Genomic DNA, 23,460 nt, shown 5'->3' on the forward strand with positions numbered 1-23,460 from the left:
GAAAGAAGCCAAAAGCAGATCGTAGAAGGATACATTTCGATTGCGTCACACTCCATTCTCCTCACGATAAATGACATACTTCCACACAATGCTAAGCTCCTCGAGAAGTTACTCCGAATGTGGGGGGATTGCCCAGACTAGACTCGAGAGATGCTTTCACCCGCGCCCATTCAGTTCACAGAACTGTCCAAGAGATCAGGAAACTACGAAGACATCAAATTTCGCCATCTGTACTTTGGATTCACATGCGATATGTACATCTGCTGTCCTCAGAAAGGACAAACTCTACAAGACTCAAACTTGATCACAGCCTGGAACGCGGTCCAGTTATCAACACACATTACAAACAAGTTTGTTGTCCTATCCAACATCTCTACACTACTTCAGTCTAACCCGTCGTAGCCCCGATTCACTTCCCAAGTGGAAGACTACACTTGCCAACACCATACGAGAGGCGAGCAATTTGCTGGATATGTACGAAAAGTCAAGAGAAAAGGAGCAAGTCAGACCAGAAGAGTGGAGGCTGAAGGCGGATATACAACGAATAAGTTGCAAGGGAATGTTGGCAACCTTGCAGATGTTCGCACAGAAGGAAAGTCATATCTCGGTACTCCGAGATTCTAAAATAGAGCTCATCGCCGCTCAGGATGAGCTATTGGCCACCAAGACTAATACCGAAAGCAAGAGGTCATCGTCTCCTTCAAAAGATGATCAGTCAGCCGGTATTGTGTATGGCCAACCAGAATTGTGAGTTTTTCGGTCGTGCATCTCTCATCCAGTGATCGGAATGGTCTGGTATGAGTTGGTATTGGTATGGTATATACCGCCAAGACCTGGTATGGTTTAAGGAGATCTCAATACCGTGGTATTACCGGTATACAAGGTGATACCGGTAAGGCTAAAGATGCGCCGAGGTAAAAAAGCTCGGAGCAGCAGGTGGCTGGATTTCAGACTAAACTAGTTAGTGCATCCGAAGAAATCCTCAACCTGAACTAATAATCGTAGTCTACGATAGCCTCTTATACCGTTATCATGGAATTTCCAGTTCCAATCTCGCCGTCATCGTTAACGACACGTTCAGCGTCAATATCCCTCGAGACGCCTACATCGTCACCTGCTCCAACATTACCTGTCTCGACGCCATCACCTGCTCCTGTTCAATATCCCGAACCTCCGCATGAGTTTGTACAAGACCACATCACATACCTGAATCGAGCGAAGACGACAAAGAAGGCAGCTCGTCTAGGTTCATCGCATGTATGGAAGTATGGTCTCTATTACATCCGAGACAGTGATAAGAAAGAGGTGTATTACTGTCACGAGTGTGCTGTCGGAAAGTTTAGGCAAGAGCTGTTTGTTATCAACGGCACGTCTAGGGTGAGAAACCATCTTGAACAGAAGCACTAGGTTGACCCTAAGAGTGGTATCAAGAATCATAGCTCGACACGAAAGTCTGTACTAGAGCAGCAGAAGAGCGCGGCTACTACTAATACCTTCTTCTGGAAAGACTCGATTGAGAAGTTCAAAGAGCTTCTAATTCGGTGGATTGTGTACTGCCATATTGCTTTCTTTCAATTAGAAAACCAGTATTTCCGAGAACTGCTCTTCTTTTTGAATCCAGCGCTTCTCAACTACCTCCCAAAGGCAGCGAAAACCATTCGAAGTTGGGTTATGGACGCGTTTCTGTCGAAGAAGCAACGACTCAGAGAGGACCTCCAGCACGCGCGGAGTAGAATCTCCATCTCCTTTAACCTCTGGACTTCGCCAAATCCTTACGCTATTCTAGGCGTCATCGCCATGTGGATTGACGCTACCGGCAAGCGGCGAACTATCGTTTTAGGTTTACGACGTGTGTACGGCGAACACACTGGCGAAAACATTGGTTCAGTTGTCCTTGAATTGCTGAGAGAATATGATATTGGCGGAGATTAGATTAGATACTTCATGCTGGATAATGCCTCGTCAAATGATACCGCTGTTGAATTCATACTCAAGGATCTTTGCCCATGGATGAAGTCAAAACAACGTCGCCATCGCCGGCTGCGTTGCTTGGGCCATGTTATCAACCTCTGCTGCCAGGCGTTCCTCATGGGTCGGAACTGTGAGAAGTATCTAGCAAAGCTTGAAAAGCACTATCAACGCGGAGACTATATGAAGGTGGAAGAGCTGTGGAAGAAATTTGGATGTTTAGGTCGGCTTCATAACCTCGTGCGATACATTAGGCTTACTCCGCAACGCCGTGAGGAGTTTGCTGCAATAATTATTGGCGGAGATCTCTCTGAATTTGATGGGCTCGAGCTTATCTAGAACAACTCGACCCGCTGGAATTCATGGTTTCGTTCAATTACACGTGCATTGAATGTTCGTGAACGTTTAGAGCTCTTCTCGGCTCGCCATGTACCTGGGAAGGGCTCTTAAGGATTGCGAACTTTAAACTTGATGGACAGCACTGGTTCGAGCTTGAAAAGATTGAACTCGCTCTTAAGGACTTCTACGCCGCAACTTTGCTTTTAGAAGGAAAAAGGACATTCCTCGCTGACTGGTTCTTAACCTTGGACTGCCTTCTTCGAGAAATAAACGAGACGAAAGATCACTACTATAACATCCATACCGAAGACGACAATAACTTCACATGGAAGTACCTCCAAAGTTGTGCAGATGCCGCGTGGTCAAAATGCGAGGAATATTACAACAACCAGCAGCTGAATTGGCAGAATCGATTCCCTGAAGATACTGATCTTCCACCAGCGTACTACGCAGCTCAAATACTCGATCCATATCGCAAGTGGGCATGGTTCAGGCAAGAATGGGTTCTCGAAGGCGACGAAGAGAAGAAGAGGTGGTTTGACAACGCACAATCAGCGGTGAAGCATCTCTGGGAGACAGAGTATAAGGGAAGGTACCCTGTCGAGATGCTGCCACCACCAGCCAGAAAGGAGAGAGATCCTGACCCAGCATTTGATCGCCAGAGGGAACACAAGCGTATTCGAATAGACGCTCCAGTCTCTACAACTGATTTGTATGAACAGTATATCTCTACTGACCGGCTTCATGACGAAGAGGCAGGTTGCGATGATGCTATTGCGTACTGGCTATCTCGCTACGACTCCCAAAGAGACCTCGCTCGCTTCGCTCTAGACATGTTTGCGATCTCGCCTATGTCGGATGAATGCGAACGTCTTTTTAGTAGCGCGAAGCTTACTATTGTCGATCGCCGTGGTAGGCTGAAGGCAGATATTATAGAGGCTTGTGAGTGTCTCCGGGCCTGGTATGGAAGGCCCCAGATTGAAGATAACAGCAATAGCGAGGATAGTGAGAATGGCGACGATACGGTTGATACCTACTAGTATATACATTCTATTTCTTCCTTCTCCAACTTCAACCTCATTCTTGGCGGTCTTGGCGGTATTACTGGTCTTACCGGTAAGACCGTACCGGTTATTACATAAGCAGCTGGTATGGTATGGTTTGACCTCCATACCATACCATACCGGACCATTCCGATCACTGGCTTAGGCTAAGCAAGTAGCTGAGCGCGTCCGCCAGCGAGAGGCTCGAAACGCTACTAAAGCTCTCCAATTGCCCCCAAAGTGTAAGACGAAGATCTCACAGCCCCCTAGCCAGACCAAGAAGCGTCAGAAACGCGTTGTTGCTGCTGCAGTTGTTGCAGAGTCTTCAGGAGGTGCATCGGCTTCTCCACCAACAATCACCCGCTGCGGCCGCAACGTCAAGCTTCCAGATAGATATAAGTAGCTCATATTGATGGGAAGCATCTGTTCCTTAACAATCTATAAAATCCCACACCGATAGCTGTTGTACGTGGCTTTACAGCCTCAGTTTTGGTTGGGTTGAAATGGTGTTAGTGGCTCATCACGCGAAGTGGCTCATTACGCGCACGGACACGGTACCTAATTTAGGAACTTGTCCTCGTAAACGAGAGGGCCAGGCTTCTCTCTTTCAATGATGAACACGTATAAAAGGACAAGAATCTACAGGTCATGCTCGCATTCCATTGCATCATCTTTCATACCTCGTCCACTATCTCCATCTAGCAAGACCTTCTTGAGCTACCCCCTCCTCCCCTGTTTTTCCAACTTTGCACCAACGACCAGCGGATCAAAATACATGGTCTGTTAATCCTCAGCCTTCCAACAAACATGCACCTCAGTCATGTGTTCAACGCTACTCTTCTTGTTCTCTCCTCTCTGGTCTCTGCTCAACAGGCTGTCCGCAAAACCTGCTACCCAAAGGGTCCCGAAAGACCCGACTCGAAACACTGTGCTGGTGCGATTGCGGATCTCTTGCAATCCTCTGGCGCCTTCACGAGCGTCGGCGCTGGAGAATGCAACACCGTAGCGGAAATTGGCAACTGCGCTGTATCGTTGTGTGGGGGCCGAGGAGGATTTATATCCCATGAATCCATAGCCGTGGCAGCTCAAATCGTATTTGCCAGTTGCAAGAATGGCGGATACGCGGCCGGACATATTTCACTCGAAGGCTTCGCGTCAGGTTACGACGGTTTAACGGCGGAGACTGTGGGCGTGGTTGTCTCGAAAAAGGAGGCGGCAATGAAAATTTGGCAGACGGGGAAAGGGAACAAGAGAAGAGCACTGACAAGGGCACCAAGAAGATTGCACGATCTCAGCCCCACTGAGCTCGAGGCAAATGCCACCGCGGGGCTCGTTCCTACCCCGGTCGGAAAACGGAACGATCCCTGGCGGTACCAGCCTCCTCCGTCTCCAAGAGCTACTTTCACGGTCAGAGGACGCCGCCAGTACACACTAGCAGTGATGGCCGAAGAAAACACGGGAAGGCCAATTACCCACAACGTGGCAACTGACCTCGGCACTCGAATGTACGTCAACTGGCTCGAGCGCGAAGCAAGCACTGGCGTAATCTTAGGGCGGGCGGAGATGGGCACTTTTTCGCCATGGATGGGTTATTTTGCAGAGGACAACCAGAATGCTGGAGAGATCACCCACGGTAATGATCACGCCGATGACGACTGGATCGCACTGCTGCGTGCCGTGCAGGACTTTCGCAATCAACGTGGCAACCCCGCCTGGTTCTCAGTCCGCGTCTTCAAAGGGAACGACGGCGTGAGAGGCACTGCTGTCGGCTGGTTCGTTTTCGACATGGGTCCGGGTCCGTTGTTGTAATAGTGTAGGTAGATGGTGTGTATTGTCCTTGATGACCGAGAGATCTGTGTTCTAAGCTTATATACATAGAGTAGTGGGCTGATTGGTCGCTGGATAATCCACGTGACCATGCAAGGTACTCTGGCCTTTCAAATAGAGGGGCACTTGCTGAACGCTAAGGATGTACTGTAGCATGGAGGGCCGGGCATAGCCAGTTATACTGCTTTTGTTATTGTATTTTGTTGTTTTCTATCTTTTTCAATATGCTCCTTAGAAGTCTCGATCGGCCTGGATGACTAGTAATCTACAACGTAAATCTACACCATATACTGACTTCAGTATCGTTTGTTACTAGCAACAAATATACAGTTTTGAGGGGATTGGGGACTATGGTGCCCCAATCATAGTTCCTTTCAGCGTATGCACATTAGATTACAAGTGGTTTTTGCGCCGGCGCTTGCTTCTCTCAGTCACTTTGAATGCGGCTAATTCTTCTGACGAAGGAGGTAAGGAAGCCCATACTGCGCCGAAGCAGAGTCCATGGTAGCGCGCAAGATTTAAACTTCGCATCTTGTATCACCGCCATCCCCATGTATCCCTCCGGTAGATTGGCTTCGCAGTGACGCTTCTACCACAGCAGTCTCCCGCGCCCATGTGCATAAACGATTTTTGAGGCGGTACACATGCTGGCAGTCTCAGGGCTCTTGGGTTCGATCTTTCTGCAGTTAAACTAACAGATTACGTGTTGCTCTCGTCTAGTGAAGGACGATGGCGGTGATGGTGCAGCCAGCAGTGCTCGCAACCCACAGACCCGCTGACACAACCAGCTTCCGTAAATCGTCAGGATCTATTTTGAAATTCTTTTCTGAGCGCGTGCAATTCTGGCTATGATATGCTGTCGGTTGTGCATACCTGGTTATTCACGCTGCTTCTTGTTAGCAGCGCACCTACCCGAGTGATTAAGATAGGTCAAGGGCTGTGCTGTGGGTGGGTTGAAGAGGTGGAAAAACGGTTGCAATGGGATATCTGTAAGCAAAGGGTGGCACCAGTATCGGGTCTCATGTAGGAGTGTATTGATGTGTGTGTATGTACAAGTGTGTGATCTGAGCTCGAAAGTAGTCGGGCGCATTAGTCATGCCTGCAGAGCAGTCATGTAATGTGGTCCTAGGCTTACAATATCACTGTAAGAAGGGGTAAGTATAGGTGGCAGTCAAGCCTCACACGGTGCAAAGATGCTTGGTATGTTCGCCAAGGAATATAAAGGTTGACTACGGAGGCTGTGTAGGAGAGGTTTTATAACTCGTTTTGTATTCATTTGGGTCAACTAGCTTTGCTGGAACCGTGGCTGTGTTGGAGCTGTTCTGCAACATCTTTAACTAATCTAAACTACTCCACTTTGCTTGGCTGGGTCACGTGCGTATGTTGTAATAGGCTTCCCCGCCAAGGTCATCGCCTCTGTTATAATCGTCGCTGGTTGGCTCGATCGGTTTGAACAGATCATTGGGTTGTGCCACATTCATAAAAGTGCCTTCTTTGGACATTGCGTTCTCCGAGACATTCCCTTCCAGGTATTCCACCTGCTATGGTACTTTTCTGTCGCAGGCCAAGCGCTTTCGTGAACCTAAACTCTGTTACTAATCATGCCGTGCGAGGGCCTAAATGTAAGCTGAGCTATGATGCTAGAACAATACAACAACTAACACACTCTTCTTGATTTCCCATACTTGCAACACCGCACTCAACCGTGCGACAAAAAGCGATGGTAAGATCGACTGTCAGTCAAGCTGAACGACTGGTTTGTGGCCTTGACTCTTCCTCCCTTTATCGTCACAGAACAGTCAGTGTGCAAGGGTTCCCTTCGGATGTTTACGTCTTCGTCTTCAAGCCCATAAAACGTTGATATTCTTGATCCACGTATTGCACCTCAATTGTCTACATCGACCCGAAGTCCACGCGTGCCTTGAAGTTTTAACCGACGCGTTGCAATACCAGTCAGATTCCTACAGCTTCCGTGTATCAATGAGCTGATATGTCAATCTAGTGACAACGCGAACAAGCAACCAAATCAACCAACGACCCAGGAAGCGATTGGCAGTATAAAATCCTCTCCAGTACTAACCCCTCTAAGTGAACGCCGTCCTTGTGTCAGCCTGTGTACTATTCTCCATGCCTTCTCCATATCAGCGCAAACGACCTCCGCAGCACATCGCCAGATCAACAGTGGTTGGCCGGCGATGTGGTCGAGGCTGCACAGAAGTCATCACCCTCCTTGTAGCGTCTGCGCAACCGCTCTGTTAGTGTTTATCCCTATGTGCAGCTGGAATATTACTTACTGGTACCCCATGATTAGTTCTTCGCCATCATTACCGTCCTGATAAGCGCCCGCGATGTATCGCCCACAAGCATTGGTAATACGTGCCATATTAGCCTCGAAGAGTTCACCATTCGTGTAAGTCAAACTGCTGGACCGGCTGCATGCAAAGGCTACCACGTCGCCGTGGATAGCGTAATAAGACTGGCGGGAGCGTATGAGGTTTGCTGTACATGGAAAAAGAACAGAGTCAGCAAGATAATCTTTGAACCTAAACCAAAGTCCAAATGTAGATGCCTACCTGTACCCAGCTGGCGTTTCATATCACGGACAGCGGCATTGGTACTGTCACTGTTCATGCTAAAGCCACAGCCTGTTGGTCCCCGTTAGCATCCATCTCAGTGTAATCAGACTGTTACACGCACCGCACCAGATCCGACCGTCGCTGCGGCTCTCGAGTCCAGAGCTGGTAACAAGCGCTTCGTTGGGGGAACGTTCGGCATTCGCTGAGACAATCTTGGTGTGCACTTCGGTGCCATCCGCGTCCCTGGCTACAGCATATACACCATTAGTGGCTCCTTCTGGGATGACGAAGGCTTGTGCGGAAGCCAGAAGGGCAAAGAAAACTGCAACGTTGGGGAAAAGCATTGTGATGTGAAGGGTAGATGGTGGTAAACTCGAAGAATTAAATGAAGCAACTGATACTTCTCAGCTGGTAGGATGGCAGCCTACTTATACATAGCAGCTACATTGGAGTGGTCCGTGAAGAGGCTATGGCTTGCTAGCGCCTGAGAGAGCTTCGTCTAACTTGTGTCGAAATAGACTCACTTGAGGCTGGGGATCGCATCGGAGATGGCGACGCCGCACGTTGCAGCCTACTGTGGTATCTGGCATAAGCAGTGTAGGTAGAGACTGTGGCCTCACGGCTTACAGAGTAATCACCACAGACCACGACACACATCACCGCCAGTTGACGGCCACAGGCTTTTGTTCCCGCTGTAGTCTCAACGAGTACGAGCACACGAACCCCCAGTCTCCACCTACACAGCTTATGCTGGACACCACGGTAAGGCGTTCTCTTGGGTGCTCATCGTGCACATCCGCTGTCCAACCTATCCTTGCAAAGCTCGTGCGTTCTCCTGCACTGCATGTCCAATTCTGCTGGGGGTATCGATCTAGTATTCTTAGCCACGAACACGCATCAGCTATCACATCAGTGAAAGGCGGTTGCCAAGCTTAGTCTGTTGCCCATCTTCCGCCTTCCCAACCGATCCGCAAGACGCCTCGACTTCCTGCTGTTACGTTGGGAGTGATTGAATATTTTGTCCAGACGTGCCTTGGCGCTCGCAGCATACCTATAATGTCTCCACAAGTAGCCAGCCGCAAGGCTTAGTTGTTCTAAACCAAACCTGCATAGCACTAAACTACACATCTCCTATGCGCTTCAGAGTGCTAAAGTGGGCGCTGTAGCATATCTTTAGGGTCAACCACGTTGATCCACTGATCGCGTTGATACACCATGGCGTAGAGTATGTCTTCTCTATCATCCATGCTAAACGTTGAGCATACCAGCCGCTTGTTCAGGTCCCGCACAATCAGCAGCGTATAGACTATTCAGGAAGATGTTCTGCGCCTAAAGGTGTATTAGGTGGTCATATCCTGTCGCGGGCTAGGTATGGCCATGAAGGCCAGCAAGTGCGATGTGTATTATAAATCTTGCCATTCGTTTCCTGTAGATACTAGTAAGCTCGGCCAGAACGCTCAGCGCGAGACAAAAAACATCCCGCTGGACTTCACCGTTGTACCCAAACAACTATCCTCTGCACGTATACAGTGCGACCTAATCAGCATAGCGCATCAAGGCGCTTGGTGAGATCTTAGCGTCTCCAGCTATCTCATAGAGTAACAATCCGCGAGGCAAGCGTCAGCGTTGAACTGTGGACTGCTCGTAAGGTGTACTATTTTGGGTTCTCCAGGAGGGCGGGGCCACGATGCTGCCAAGACGGCCGCAAACAGCCCAGCCCTTTGTCAGCCACCTCGACAGGCGTTACCCTGACTCGTAATATCTCTAAGCGACTGGGTCGCGGATTGTGCTATGGAAAAGGTTACCGTCACCACAGTCAATACCCGCCTTATGGCAGTCGCCGCATCCTATTTCCGTCGGCCAGTGGCCACACAGTGCTACCTCCTGTTGTGCGTGCAAAGCCCCAACGTATAGAACTAGCCAGAAGGGGTACGAAGCAACATCCACAGCCCTATGGAGCAGCTGTCCTGAAGGGGAAGCAAGTGGACCAGGCGGTAGGTAAAGAAGGAGCCTTCAAGGGCTGCATTGGTAGATTTACCCAAGATAGCGCGTGCCACGGCCGCAACGTCGAGCTTCCAGATGATTACAAGAAGCCGGTTTAGCCGCATACAATGCACATGTGCTCTGATACTGAATCCCGTACCGATAGCTATTGACGACGGCTCTACAGCCTCGTTTTCAGCATGGTACACTCAATGCTCTGCATACATAGGGTATATCAGTGCATGGATGCACGGGCGCAGCATCTGGGCTCACGCTTTCCTTCTTCACCCGCTCTCGCACCAAGCACTGTTGAGAGGTGGATGTATTGTGCATTTGTGTTCTACTGATGACTATCTGAGCTACGGTTTGTGTGAAAGCAATAGTCCTGTGCTTTGACGGATTCGGCCTAGCGACGTACTCAACCTGACAACGGTGCTGGGTGGTGGAACCCAGGCATTAACAAGCACACGCTAACCTAGAGTTAATGAACAATATAGGAGAATACAGCGCAGTGATCCTATCGGTTGACTAAACTCTGCAGCTGGTGTTGTAAAGGTTACAACATGATCTGTACCTTTCGCCACAGCAGCAGCGACGCCGGAATCTGTCCTGCGGCAACAACGCACAACACAATCATTTGGAGATTGTAACCATGGGCTAAGATGTGACGAATCCTCGCCTGATCACTCTCGGGGAAAGTGTCCAGGCTTCCAGCTGACTTTATTGAACGCATTCCTGTACCTGCGAGATAGCCGGAAAGTCTTGGGTCTGCGAAGCTGTTGGATACCGAAGTCGCGATGGCGAGCACGATCGCAGCGCTTATCAATCGAATTTGTGAAACTGCCCCCATTGCGATCGCTAGAGATGTCAGCCTCAATCAACCGTAAAATAGGGTTAGCTTACCGTTGTCCCGCTGTTCCACTACAAACGGAACCAACACAAGCAAGAAAGGAATGTTGATCCCACACCCAAAGCCCGCAATAAACTGGAAGCCGTAAATCCTCGCTGGCAAGTGAGTTGAACTTGGCAACGTTGCTAATAACGCAAACCCAAGAGTTTGCAATACTCCAGCTAATAAGACCAAGTACACAACCGGCACTTTCGCTTTTTTTGCCAATGCCGAAGCAAGAACAGAGCCAAATGGAGCTGCGAATGTGAATGGTATGGTTTGAACACCCGCCAGAGTTGCCGATGAACCGTGTATCAACTGAAATCTCTGCGGGAGCTGGAATATTGCCACAAACCATGGTCCACCGAGGAAAAAGGCGTTTCTGTATTAGTGAGTATGTTTACAAAGGCTATTCTCTTTCGGAGAATCAACTTACAGCATAAGACTCAGCATCTCGCGGTTCTTTACGAACCGCCATGGAAAAACAGGCTCCACTGTAGTCTCTTGCAACGTCAAACGTCTCTCCCAAAACAGTAGACAGATCCACAATACTCCTGAAACAACAATCAAGGCGATGACATATGCTGATCCCCAGCGGAACTGCGAACCCGCTTCTTCAAATCCAGCCGTGAGAGACAACGTTGCAAAGAGGAGTAACGTGGTACCAACCCAATCTACTCTCTGGAATGTCTCCTTTCCGAACGTATTCCTTTTGGTCCGATCGTTCGGCTGTCCGTGGTAGGGGAAGTTTTGGGGCATAGCAAGGATCAGGCAGACGACAGCTGGCACTGCAATCGGAATGCTAGATCATCCTCAGTAAGACCGAAAGATTGGGGCTAGGGTAAAACAAACTTTATCAGGAACACCCAACGCCAGTTAGCCTTCTCGCTTAGTAACCCTCCGAGGATAGGGCCAAGAAGTAGCGAGAGAGCGTAGACTGCACTCATATTCGTGACAAGCTTTGCGTACGACTGTGGAGGAACCAGTTCTAGCAACAGAACAGTACCGATTGCAAAGCAGCCCGAGCCGCCAATCCCTTGGAATGCGCGAAGCACGATCCTGACTTGCAGTCAGATATAGTTCGAAGGCTAGGATTAAGGAAGTTACAATTGCGTGAGGCTTTGCGATGCCCCGCAGGCCGCGGAGAAGATGATGAAGGTGACCAGCGAAAGACTAAGCATGAACCTGCGGCCGAAGATATCGCTCAGCTTTGCGATGATCACCAGAAACGCTAGATTGACATGTTATGGTAAGCACAAATTTCAGAAGCCGTTCATGCGAAGGGGGGAAATGTCATACCAACGTATCCAAGCAAGTAGCTTGAGTTAACCCAGTCAATATTATCGAAGCGACCAAACTGATTCGTGATGGCAATGGTTGATGTTGTAACGATCGGTATTTCCAAGTTCGTGACGAAAAGCGAGGTTGCCACACTGCTAGGCGGTCAGCGTCAGTCAATGCATCCTCACGGAGGTAAGCCTACACGGCAACGATGGCCCAGAAACGGATTCCGGTAAGGTATTCTGGTGGACAGTCGTCCCGTTGTGATACTATGATCTCGGTCGTATCATCGTTGTCCTTGGAACCACTGATTTCCTCATGGTTTTGGTTCATATGTCGCAGTTCCAGCGCCTTCGCCGGGCCTACTGTGGAGGAAGACATTCAGGACCACTGCAAGTCCAGAACAGAACGATTTCGAAGATCTGGCTGACACCGGTGTATTCAGTATATGTAAACTCTAGCATTTATATCACTTGTGTCCTGGCAATACCATGTCCGCGCGTTATCTTCCGTGATGATTGCATGGGTCCGGGAAACGTCGCGAAATCTAACCTCGAGGAGCTACTTGCGCCACTTGTATGATTTTGGCGACATCCACCGGAGTTGGCATGCTCTCGTTCTTAGATCTTTTCTGCTCATTTTCGCTCTACCGTTGTCCGTGCGCCCAATGCGCAAAATCAGCCAATGCACGCGGAACACCATGTTAGCTCAACCAAAAATGAGGGTTCTACTTGTATCTACCTGGTGACTTGACCATGCCCCACGGCGTGTGGTGGCGGGTGCGCTGTTGATGCGACACCTGAGGCCTCACCACTACCTACAGCATCACCTATACGTTTCCGACGCTTCGTAGCTCGTTTAGGAACCCTAAAGCTTCCTTCTGATTCTTTGGGGACAATTTCAGAGCTCTTGAGCGTTTCGAGCCTTTTGCTAGCGGGCGCGCTCAGCTGGCAGAGAGCTTCCATAGCTGGAGCCGGCATATCGAGCCTAGGTCCTCTGCAGCATCTCGGAGCCTACGTCGCTAAGCCTCTGCGAGCTATACATAGCACTTTGCAAAACGAGCCAAAAGCTGCAAGGCCGGTGTCCGGCAACTCGTAACATAACCGACAAGCTTGTGGGCCTGGCGGGCAGCCCGTCGCGGGATGTTACCCCAAACGGCTAGTCTCAAATCTCATACGCCTGAGTCAAGCAACGCGGCACCACCCAAGACCCGACTATACCGAGGCTTCACTTCTATTGCAGATACCTCCCTTCACGCTAGCAGCCGAGTGTTGTTTCATACCCTCTGCTAACTGTGTCAAGTTGATGCCGAGCGTCAAATAGTACATTTGATTTACACGGATGGTGGTAGTGTTGATTGGCATAAGGATTTTCATGAATAGAGTTGTTTTGCGCAGCCCTCATTTTGCACGCACCGGCCACCCACATTAATCATGCCGGATACCACAGTACTACGCAAGGCCGGCAGTTCAGTCTTACCTTTGGGTCTGCGGTAGACCTAACGCGATCGTTGTAATCCTTGTCTTGCATCAACTGTAGCATACAGTTGCCTGAGTTGCAATGTTGCTGCTTGATCTAGCGAACGAGCTGCTCTATTGCATCTCAGAGAACCTGAGATCAGAGCGAGACATTAACGCCTTTGCACAAGCCAACCGCCGTCTGTACCACCTGCTCAACCGCTATCTCTACCGCTTCAACATTCAACAGTCCAGGAGCTCGGCGTTGTTGTGGGCTGCACAGCATGGAAAAGAGACGACAATTCGAAGGCTGCTACAAGAGGGAGCTGATGCTCAAACCACACGGAACGACAATCGGACACCGCTGCTGTTGGCGGCAGAGAAAGGGCATGAAGGGGTGATAGGGCTTCTCCTCGAAAAAGAAGCTAAAGAAAACGTACAGAGTAAACATTACAGCACTGCATTACAGAAGGCCTCATCTGGCGGTCATATGCAGGTGGTGAAGATGCTACTCGACAAGGGCGCGGACATCAACGCGCTGAGCGACAACTATGACACCGCACTTCGGGCGGCTTCAGCTGAAGGCCACGAGCAGTTGGTGAAGCTGCTGCTGGACAAGGGTGCCGACGTCAACGCACAAGGTCTATACTTCGATACCGCGCTCCAGGCAGCTTCGTCTGAAGGTCATACGCAGGTGGTCAAGCTGTTGCTCGACAAGGGCGCTGATATTAACGCACAAGGCGGACGCTACGACACCGCGCTCCAGGAGGCTGTATCTGGAGGCCACGTGCAGGTGGTGAAGCTGCTGCTCGACAAGGACGCCAACGTGAACGCATCAAACGACAGCTACGATACGGCACTCTACACCGCTTCACAAAGAGGTTACGAACAGGTGGTGGAGTTGCTCCTCGACAAGGGCGCCAACGTCAACTCGCTAGGTGAAGACCACGACACCGCACTATACGCAGCTTCATCTGAAGGCCACGAGGAGGTGGTGACGCTACTACTAGACAAGGGCGCTGACATGAACGTGCAAGGTGGGTACCGCAACACCGCACTCGAAGTGGCTTCATTTGAAGGCTATGAGCAAGTGGTAAAGCTATTGCTTGACAAAGGCGCCGAGGTCTCCAAGCTAGGGACAGACTTGGAAGCCGCACTCCAGGCAGCTTCTTGGAGAGGTCATGACGAGGTGGTGAAGCTGCTGCTGGACAAGGGCGCCGACGTTAACGCGCAAAGTGGATACTACAACACAGCACTCCAGATCGCTGCATATAGAGGCCAGGGACAGATAGTGAAGCTGCTGCTTGATAGGGGCGCCAACACCAACGCGAAGGGTGGTAATGCACTCGACGCGGCTCCATCCTGATACAGTATCAGTAATGTGCGCAGTAAGTGGAGCATAGAGTGAACAAAGTCACGCTCAGGGGTAATCCTTCTGCACCCAAGCAACAACTAGCATCCAGTGTCCACTACGGCACCACAAGAGTCAGTATCAACCTTATAGATTCAGTTCCATGTTGGTGTTGGTGGTGTTTCCATTTGCATACCACACGTAGCATGTGGTAGAAATCTTCGTAGTACGAGGAGCAAGGTTTCATCGCAGTGGAAGCTGTAACTTGAATCAATCCTTGAAGTACGTAACACACTCACCTTCGACATACTAGTCGGCAGCATACATCAGCGACTGTACTCTTTCCTCTCCTGCCATCAACGGGCTGTAGCCCTTTCCGTGTCTCCGTGGTTGTCAGTTTCTAGAGGGACGTCGGGCTAGCCCAGTTACAAGAGCAGGTTGGAGGAGTCTAAAGCGAAAAGCCCAGTCTCCTTTCTGCTTCTACACCTCTTTCGGCTATCTTGACGATTTGCTTTGGCCGCTAGTGTTACTAGGCGCCGACGCATACCGTGTCTGAAACAGCTTGACTACGTTAGGCTAGTAAGCCGAACGTACACATATCTCACTCAGCCTGAAATCAACCTGCCTAATCAAAACCCTCTGTACAGCCCACACAGGTCGCAGAAGGCCAATTTTCGCTACAATCTACCAACTCTAGACGACTGGGATGAACCAGGTGTATTTGCCGTGTGGCTCGGCGCGCTAGACTCCATGCAGAATAGAGCCGAAAGCTTGGTCTTTGTGACGTTTGATTGAGACGAGGCTGAGCGCGACGAAAGACCTTCGCTTTGGCTTGGAAGCGAACCGATATGCGGCTGGGGCTGAGCCTCAGCGTGTGGAAAGGACCGACTTTCTCAAGAAGCCACGGATTCTACAACTGTGCTAAGTGAAGCAACCTGGCCTACCCTATTAGAAGGACAGCTTACGTTACGTTTTGAACTACGCACTCGCAAGTTCCTGTAGACTACAAGGGGAATTGAGGCCAGTGTGTATGTCAGCTCTTAGGTTAGCCCAGTCTATGCACGCAAACACTTTGTATTACTGCCTATCTGTAGCTCAAATAACCCGCGATAGCCCGATAAAGTTAGCATGGCACTATGAACTGTTGTCGCAGCTGTCAAGATAGCCGCTGGCTGTGACTCGGCCTTGTTGAGCGTACTGGAAGCGAAAACCAAACTGCGCTAGCACCGACGGGCTCGCATGATGCTCCCTAATGCAGCTGGATGATTTAGCATTCGCAGCAGAACGCCCATCTCTTTTTCCAGAACGCCATTTTTGACCTATGCAACGACCTCGTCGAGGCCCGCGAGCGGCTTGGACCTGTTGGCCTTTCTGAGAAGTTCTACACATCAGTACATACCTGGTGGAAGAGTCTAGAATTGATATACTAAGGAAACAGTGTGGCTGTAACCGTGGCCGTGCACTTACTGCACGCGTTTAGTCAGAGCACGCAAATCACCAAAACACTCGATCTCTACCTCGCCAGTCGCGCAGCCGAAAAAATCACTAGGCACCAATGCCTTACTCTAGATTGTACCGAGAAGCTTGCCAAAGATCTCGAAGAGCTTACCCTGCTACGGAAATAGCAAGGATCAATACATTTCGCAACGACTATAGAACTAATCGCTACACCGTCCGCTGGTTTACGTGAAACGCGAAAGGAACAAGCAGTACTCCGTCTCCAGTATCACAGCATGGCCCAGCCCTATGTATTCAACCGCCGCGAAGCTTACACACTCGCTCACCCATCAATCGCCTTGCCAAGCAACACAGCCTTTACCTTATCCATGACAGGAAACCTCACCTCCTCTTCCACCAGCCCCGTAAACACCTCGCCGTTTTCTATCAGTTCTTCAACTCTCCTAATTGATCTTTCATCCCGTTACGTCACCCTAGGTCACTTTGACAGCAAGGCTGATCGTATGAGCAGCACAGCGAATATGATGTGAGTTGGTGACCCACAGCTTGTAGGAATCATCCAGGTTTGTAGTGGCACTGATATCGTTATTTGGGGCATGAACACTCCCATGACGGTCGGATTGGCGCTTAATTTTGCATCACACTGACTTGAGCTACATCACATGTTTTAATCGGGTTTGGTAAGGCTTAAGGAAGTGGACTACGTGATCGAGTAGACGGCTCAAATCTAGTGTAGACGAGGAAAGAGACATCTAAATTTCACGATGCACGTGGGCGCGGTAGACTGATAGAGTTGACTGATATATTCACTACGTATGGCTTGACAGGACATTTCTCAGATAGGTTCTAGATAGAAGCGACTCTTCGGACGAATGTTTAAAGTAGGCAGTCTGTACTCTAATTAACTATATCTAACTTATTGCCGTAGCGGTTGAGTGAGAAATCTAAACCAGTCTCAGAGACTGGCTCTGGCATGGCCAGAGCGGGGATAGCAAGAGCAGCAGCAACGGCGAGGAGCTTCATTTTGCTTCGGTTTGAAGGTTGAGGAAGGTTGAGAAGTGATGGTAGTGATGGTAGTGATGGTAGTGAGTTGAGAAGGCGATGTTGTGAGTTCTTGGACTCGGGCTTCTCTGTCTTTTATACATCTCCGCAAGGCAGCCAAGCACGCTACCGAGAATAAGCCGCGAGAAGGATATCGCACGGGCTGATGGGGGCCGCAGTCCGTGGCTAACGTGTCCAAAGCTAGCGGTCAGCATAGCTCTCCATATGTTTTGCTCGCTAAACGTTCCTCGGTTTGGCGCTCATGACGGAACATCGACCTCGGGGAGCGAGGTTTTGTCTTCCGATTGGAAGATATTATTATCTCAAGGTTTAGACGCCGAGACTACAAGCACTTTACGTCGAAGTACATTGGATAAGAGACAGTTTACGTTACAGGTGCATTAGATCTTGTCCTAATATAAGGCGGCTCGCCAAACTGCGACCTCAAAGAGGTGGTATAGAGCGATGTGCAGACTGTGGTGTTGGGCCTGATCAGCAGTAGTTTCTCAAGTGGTTGGTCCAGGGGCTTAGTCGGAGTAAGACCACTAGGCGGAAGATATCATAGTGGATAGGGGATCCTTGGATCAGGCGCGCTGTCGGAGTAAGATTGTCATTAGGATTGGAATTCTCTTTGTGAAGCGTACCACCTTCCTCGAATACGATAGTTGCAGACAGAACACTCCGTAGTTACCGCTTGCTAGGAGGTGATCTTTCCTGAGTGTGTTGTAGTGCACAATCTATAGCAGCGAGAGCAAGGGGTTGCGGACTGTTGTAGTAGAGCGGAGGGCCTGGGGCGTAGCAACACCGAAACTAAACCAGGTGCAGATCTGCGGATCTGCGGTGAGGCACAGCAAAAGTAAGACACCGAGGCTTATTATTGCACAGGAGCGAACTTCGGAGGCCCAGCAAATCCGGAATCAATAGATCAGACAGTACGGCACAGCAAGTGTGAGAACTTGTGCAGTGACATACTGTAGTACCTCATCCCAGCGCATAGAGACGTACGAGGACCTACAAGGTACAGGCACTACACCGCCGTGTCGAATATAAGGGGGCCTGACCCGGGCAGGCGGGTCGCGTTTAAGCGTAGAGGAAATGTCACGCCGACGTGCATGCTTGTGTCAAATACGAGATGACTGGTACTAATTTCGGTCGTTCAATGGCTGCGTTGCGCTGGTAGTCCAAGACGTCAAGATAAACACCGTGTGTGGCGCTCAGCTTTAACCCGCCAGTTGAACGGGGTATGCGCGTCCAAAGAGGATGAGGCACTTAAACAACGCCTGATGCACCCACGCGATGAGGAGGAGTTGGTGAAGTACACAAAAGGACTCACAGAGCGACACTTTATGTCTATAAGACGAATGATCAAGAATCTCGCTGCCCCGGTCATTGGAAAGGAGCCATCGGAGAGCTGGCTTACCAGCTTCCTTGACCGCAACAAAGACACGCTCATCACAGCCTGGACCACCTCCATAGAGAACGATCACCATAGGGCCGATTCTAGTAAGAAGTATCGCTTATACTTCAAGCTTCTGCATAGTAAGAGGGCGGAGTATAACCTGCAGCCGGAGCAAACCTACACCATGGATGAGAGAGGCTTCGCTATTGGGGTGACGGGATGATCAAGAAGGATCTTTGACAAGGCTCGCTATGGCAAGAAGCAGTTCAAACAATCACTGCGGGATGGTAATAGAGAGTGGGTGACTCTCCTAGCTTGCATCTGTGCCGATGGTACAGCTCTTCCCCCAGGCATCATCTACGCGGCAGCTGGCCGAGCTGTAGAGGCAAGCTGGGTCGGCGGAACAAACCTGAAGATGCGCTCTATTTACCTTACTACACCACCTGGTGGCTGGACATACAACGATCTTGGATTGACATGGCTTGAACAGGTGTTTGATCGCTACACCAAGCCTAAGAACAGGAGAGATTGGCGTCTACTCATTGTTGACGGCCACGGCAGCCATGTAACGAAGGGTTTCATCCACTACTGCGACAGTCACAAGATTCTACTTATGATCTTTCCCCCACACGCCACCTACACGTTGCAGCCGCTGGACGTAGTCTGCTTCAAGCCTATGGCTCAAAACTACACCAATGAGCTTGATCTTCGCACTCAGTGGACCGAGGGATGGGTGCTTGTGAAGAAGAGCGACTTCTTTCCACTCTTCTGGAAGGCCTAGGTGACTACCTTTTACCAAAGAGTTGATTGAAATGTCCTTCAAATCCACATGTATTGGTGCGCGTTGCGGCAGCATGCGCATTACAGGCACGGACACGGTAGCTACCTCACAAAGTAACAATCCGCGAGGCTGGCATCAGCTTTTCGTGTTGCATGCTCGTAAGTTGTACTAATCTAGATTCTTAGCATGGCAGGGCCATGGTGCTGCCAAGACCGCCGCAAACGGCCTAGCCCTTGATCCGCCACCTCGGCAAGTCGTTTTCTGACTCGCAATCCCTCTTGGCGGCAGGGTCGCGGATTGTGCTATGGAGAAGGCTACCGCCACCGGGGCCCAGATCCGCCACATGACGATCTTTATGTTCTATTTCCGCCAGCCAGAGGCCACGTTATCGACTACTGGTATGACCGCAAGGCACACTACCACCAGACACTCTACTACGACTTTGGCTAGCGTTCTGTTCTCTATATCGTGACACTCTCAACGTGCTACATTCGAAGCGACTCTGAATAGCGATAGCTTCACGTGCTCCATCCCGGTTCTCATACAGGCGCCAATCTAATTAGTCGAGTATCTTCGAGGTGGAACAGAATGCGTTGACAAAGGCACGTTGGCGGGGAAACCTCGTTGTACCGTGGACGTGGTAGAGATGTTGGAACAGATGGTCTTCGCGGTAGAACTTCTTGGTCGCGTCGCACTGCGCATGTTTGTGGTCGTCCTCGAGGTGCGCCTGACGAGCACTCCAGTCTGCAGGTCGAGGAAAGCCTTGACCGCAATACCCGCACGTATCCGCGTTAGGTCCGTTGAGAAAGAGCTTCTTGATATGCTTGAGATTGTGACAGGCCCAGTATGTGCTGCGCATGTGTTGCGAACGGCAGTGTCGGTCCCGGTCGTTCTTCAGTCTGAATCTCGTGCTGCAGTGCGTGCAGCAATATGGTTTTTGGGATTGGTGTTCTCTGTTTGCAGGTCAGTGAGTGGCAATGGAAGATGGACGACAGTCGTTTACGCTAGCTCTTTCTGAGTTTTGAAAAATTGGGGAGTCCTGCAGCAGGTGCACTGAAACCACTCGGCTTTGGGGTTGAGAAGGGATAGAAGATCCATAGTAATGCGTGACAGGTTCGCGGTGAGATCGTCCGGCTTAAAGCTCCAAGGAGGATAACCTCAGTGAGAGGACGCGGTAGCCTTGAGGGAAGGCAGGGTGTTGAAGGAGGCATCGGCCTTATAGGGCACAGCATGGCCCGATAGTATATTTGCCCTCCCGCACTTAGACTAGCCTGCTCCTAGCTAAGTGGACTGCGATTTGGTATGACATACGCGAGGTTTGACGACAAGCTTACTTCGGGGGTCCGACATACTGCCCAACAACCTCCTACTGCAGCCTTTAAGGGCTGGGTGCAACTTCTTCTGAATAACAGCGCAGACGTAACAACCGACCCTTCTCTCGCATGCCTACTTCCAGCGCCTGTTTCTTTCACTAGGGAATGAAAGCACCGAAAAATAATATGCTTTGATTTCTAATGATGCATTGCTCCAGCGTGGGTAGGAGTGATGTAGGATCGTTTGGCTCGTCCTCCTTTGAGACATCGGAGCGAGAGACTACTGAGAATAGACGGAAGCTACTTACAAAACACAGATGACGTGATCGCAAATCAAGCGGCGGATGTGTTGCCTCGCTGCACAACTCAGTCCGCCACCCATTTGCATCACTCAAATGGGGACCTGCGCGATCGGCTGCAGTTCTCGCTGATCCGCCTGTGGCTTGAAACTCTCGCCACCCGCTGACCAGACCTGGGCTCACGCGCGAAGATAGGAGTGCCTAGGTAGGTTTCAACGCATATTCACCTCATTCTCCTAAAAGATCCGTACACTGCAGCTTTAGTACACTTCTGTCCTCGGCGATGGTTTGTTTTGGAGGACAGCGAAGGGAGATCGGAGACAGATCGGTGGACGGTAGAGGCTTGCGCAACGCTAGCTACCACACTCTAGTACACTGACAATCTATTCGGAAACACTCTCAAGGCTGTACTTGAGAACTGCAGCTCAAGGACGATACACGATGCCGCATCGCAGTGCAGCATCGCGAGCCCTCGCACATGCTGATTGGCCTGTCTTAGAGTGTTAAAACGAACACTAGGTGCGCCAGATCGGGGTCAGAAAAAGCAGGGCGCCAAGAGGCGATACCACTTTGATGATGGCCATGCGTTTTGTGTTGGAATGGTGGGCACAAAGGCGGAGAAGACCATGAAGTATCGACTCCATCCAACTGCGGGTGGTGTTTTGGGGTTCGCTACTAGTTGGCTAAGGGTGTTGAAGACGACAAGCTAAGATTTTGTTTCTAGAAGCTTTTGCCTCCACACACTAGCCATCGAAGGCGTGGCAAGTTATCCTGTGCGAGTGCACCACGGCGGTCTATCCTGCGCCCGTGTGTAAGTTAGTGAAGCGTGAAGTGCTTAGAGGACCCGTACCATGCGAGAGTAAAGAGAACCTGCTCGTTTTCTCGAGTTGTCGCTTCCTGTTCTAGCTAGACCGTGCTCAGCATGCCATTGATATGTCAGCTTCGTGCTTCAGAAGTTACCCTGATCCAACTCGAATACACTGCAATAAGCTACATTAACTCCGAGCCATGAACAAGGCAACGGGAGACGCACGCCAGCGTCCGTTGAACATATAACTGCCGATCTTTTCAACATATGGGTCGGAGCAGAAGTTGGTTATCAGTTGCAGGCGCGCATCCGTCTACTGGCGACAGTATCTACATGAAATCGACACGAAACAGGGTGACCCATAGTCGGGTTCTATCAACGATAGCTCTAGCCGTACGTAAAAGAACGTAGTATTGATTGATTTTCAATCTGCACGCCAGGATACGCGGATACACCGTTGATCCTCGAAGCGGACGGACTATGACAAGCCAACAGATTTACTAATCTCTCATCACATGGACGCCTGTAGAAGATATATGACGTCTGTGAGGCTAACGCGGTGATGTCGGCTTTGCTTCGAAGTGTAGTGCAACACGTCGAGTTGGTTTGGACGTGTCAGTTGGCCAAGCTGAACACTGCTAGTACATGCGCAACGAAACCACGGGCACACAATATCCAAACAGGTGCATAGACGTTAGATGAAAAGCTCAATTGTGCTAATCTCTGCTCTTTCCATAAAATACCTCTCTCCGCCAGCATTCCAAGAACCTCAACCGGCGAGAAGAATATATAGCATATATCCAAAACAATAACTATCGCTCTTCAGAGTTTCCCAAAACATTGCGATCATGGAAGATAAAGTAATGTTGTCAAATAGCATGTGTTGCTGTCTGATGGAAGGCCATCCAGCAGGCAATTTAGCATCGGTGTCGATTGCAGCCATGTTGGCCGACCCGCCTCGATCCTACTTCGGCCTTATTTGTACGAGAGCATATACATCGTGATAGCACCACCTTCCAGGGGGAAGACACAAAAGAATCAACATCTATTAATTCTATGCATTATCTTATCTAACCTGACAAATGTATGCTATGCTATGCTCGTGTGAAGATCAAGAAGAGTGGTTGGCATGATGCAGTCCTGTTAGTGGGACCTTAATGTCGTCACTCAGAGTGCTTTTGTTTATGCACGTCGATTGTGGTTGCATACATGGGCAAACCGTTAAACGGTTAAACGACTTAACGAGCTTTGTTATCTATATAGCCCGTGCAATCGCGAATAGGCCTTTCGTTACATCGTGCACCAGACCTGTGTAAGGGGCTGCGCAAAGTATGCCGATGCCTAGTAACAGGATTGTATTCGATGAAGAAGAAAACCTATCTATGGTGCTGCGATATCTATATACGTTTAGCTTATCGTTCGCGTAGCATCTTGAAGCTTCTAGAATGCCGAGGAGGCTCCGAAGGTTCCACCGAGGATCACTATAGCATCCGGGCTCTAGCCCGTTACACCTGTGGCCCAAGCTCCTTTTCGTATTGCCTAAGTAACGCTGTGCACGGTGTAGGTAAAGGCCTGTTCCACAATTAAGTCGTTAAACCGTTTAACGGTTTGCCCATGTATGCCACTGTGGTTGAGACCTATATGCTG

At 50.0% G+C, this 23,460-nt stretch overlaps 5 protein-coding genes across 5 annotated transcripts; 3 read left to right on the forward strand and 2 right to left on the reverse strand.

Moving 5' to 3' along the window:
* Nucleotides 1-150: 150 nt before the first annotated feature.
* On the forward strand, nucleotides 151-751 carry ALTATR162_LOCUS9809 (uncharacterized protein; the record flags this gene model as incomplete). The annotated part of the gene is made up of 2 exons (XM_043317445.1): nucleotides 151-350; nucleotides 403-751. The coding sequence occupies 2 exons, from the start codon at nucleotides 151-153 to the stop codon at nucleotides 749-751; spliced, it is 549 nt and encodes a 182-aa protein (XP_043173380.1).
* A 3,406-nt stretch (nucleotides 752-4,157) lies between these two features.
* Nucleotides 4,158-5,159, forward strand: ALTATR162_LOCUS9810 (uncharacterized protein; the record flags this gene model as incomplete). The annotated part of the gene is made up of 1 exon (XM_043317446.1): nucleotides 4,158-5,159. One exon carries the CDS (start codon nucleotides 4,158-4,160, stop codon nucleotides 5,157-5,159), a length of 1,002 nt encoding a protein of 333 aa, XP_043173381.1.
* Nucleotides 5,160-7,622: 2,463 nt separating this feature from the next.
* Nucleotides 7,623-8,097, reverse strand: ALTATR162_LOCUS9811 (uncharacterized protein; the record flags this gene model as incomplete). Its single annotated transcript, XM_043317447.1, has 2 exons — nucleotides 7,623-7,822; nucleotides 7,875-8,097. The coding sequence occupies 2 exons, from the start codon at nucleotides 8,095-8,097 to the stop codon at nucleotides 7,623-7,625; spliced, it is 423 nt and encodes a 140-aa protein (XP_043173382.1).
* Nucleotides 8,098-11,057: 2,960 nt separating this feature from the next.
* ALTATR162_LOCUS9812 (uncharacterized protein) lies at nucleotides 11,058-12,287 on the reverse strand (the record flags this gene model as incomplete). The annotated part of the gene is made up of 5 exons (XM_043317448.1): nucleotides 11,058-11,427; nucleotides 11,478-11,684; nucleotides 11,733-11,856; nucleotides 11,925-12,058; nucleotides 12,109-12,287. The coding sequence occupies 5 exons, from the start codon at nucleotides 12,285-12,287 to the stop codon at nucleotides 11,058-11,060; spliced, it is 1,014 nt and encodes a 337-aa protein (XP_043173383.1).
* A 1,179-nt stretch (nucleotides 12,288-13,466) lies between these two features.
* Nucleotides 13,467-19,658, forward strand: ALTATR162_LOCUS9813 (uncharacterized protein; the record flags this gene model as incomplete). The annotated part of the gene is made up of 2 exons (XM_043317449.1): nucleotides 13,467-14,400; nucleotides 19,579-19,658. The coding sequence occupies 2 exons, from the start codon at nucleotides 13,467-13,469 to the stop codon at nucleotides 19,656-19,658; spliced, it is 1,014 nt and encodes a 337-aa protein (XP_043173384.1).
* Nucleotides 19,659-23,460: the final 3,802 nt, after the last annotated feature.

This window comes from Alternaria atra (genome assembly GCF_907166805.1).
Source record: "Alternaria atra isolate CS162 genome assembly, contig: 32, whole genome shotgun sequence".
NCBI classification, from domain to species: domain Eukaryota; kingdom Fungi; phylum Ascomycota; class Dothideomycetes; order Pleosporales; family Pleosporaceae; genus Alternaria; species Alternaria atra.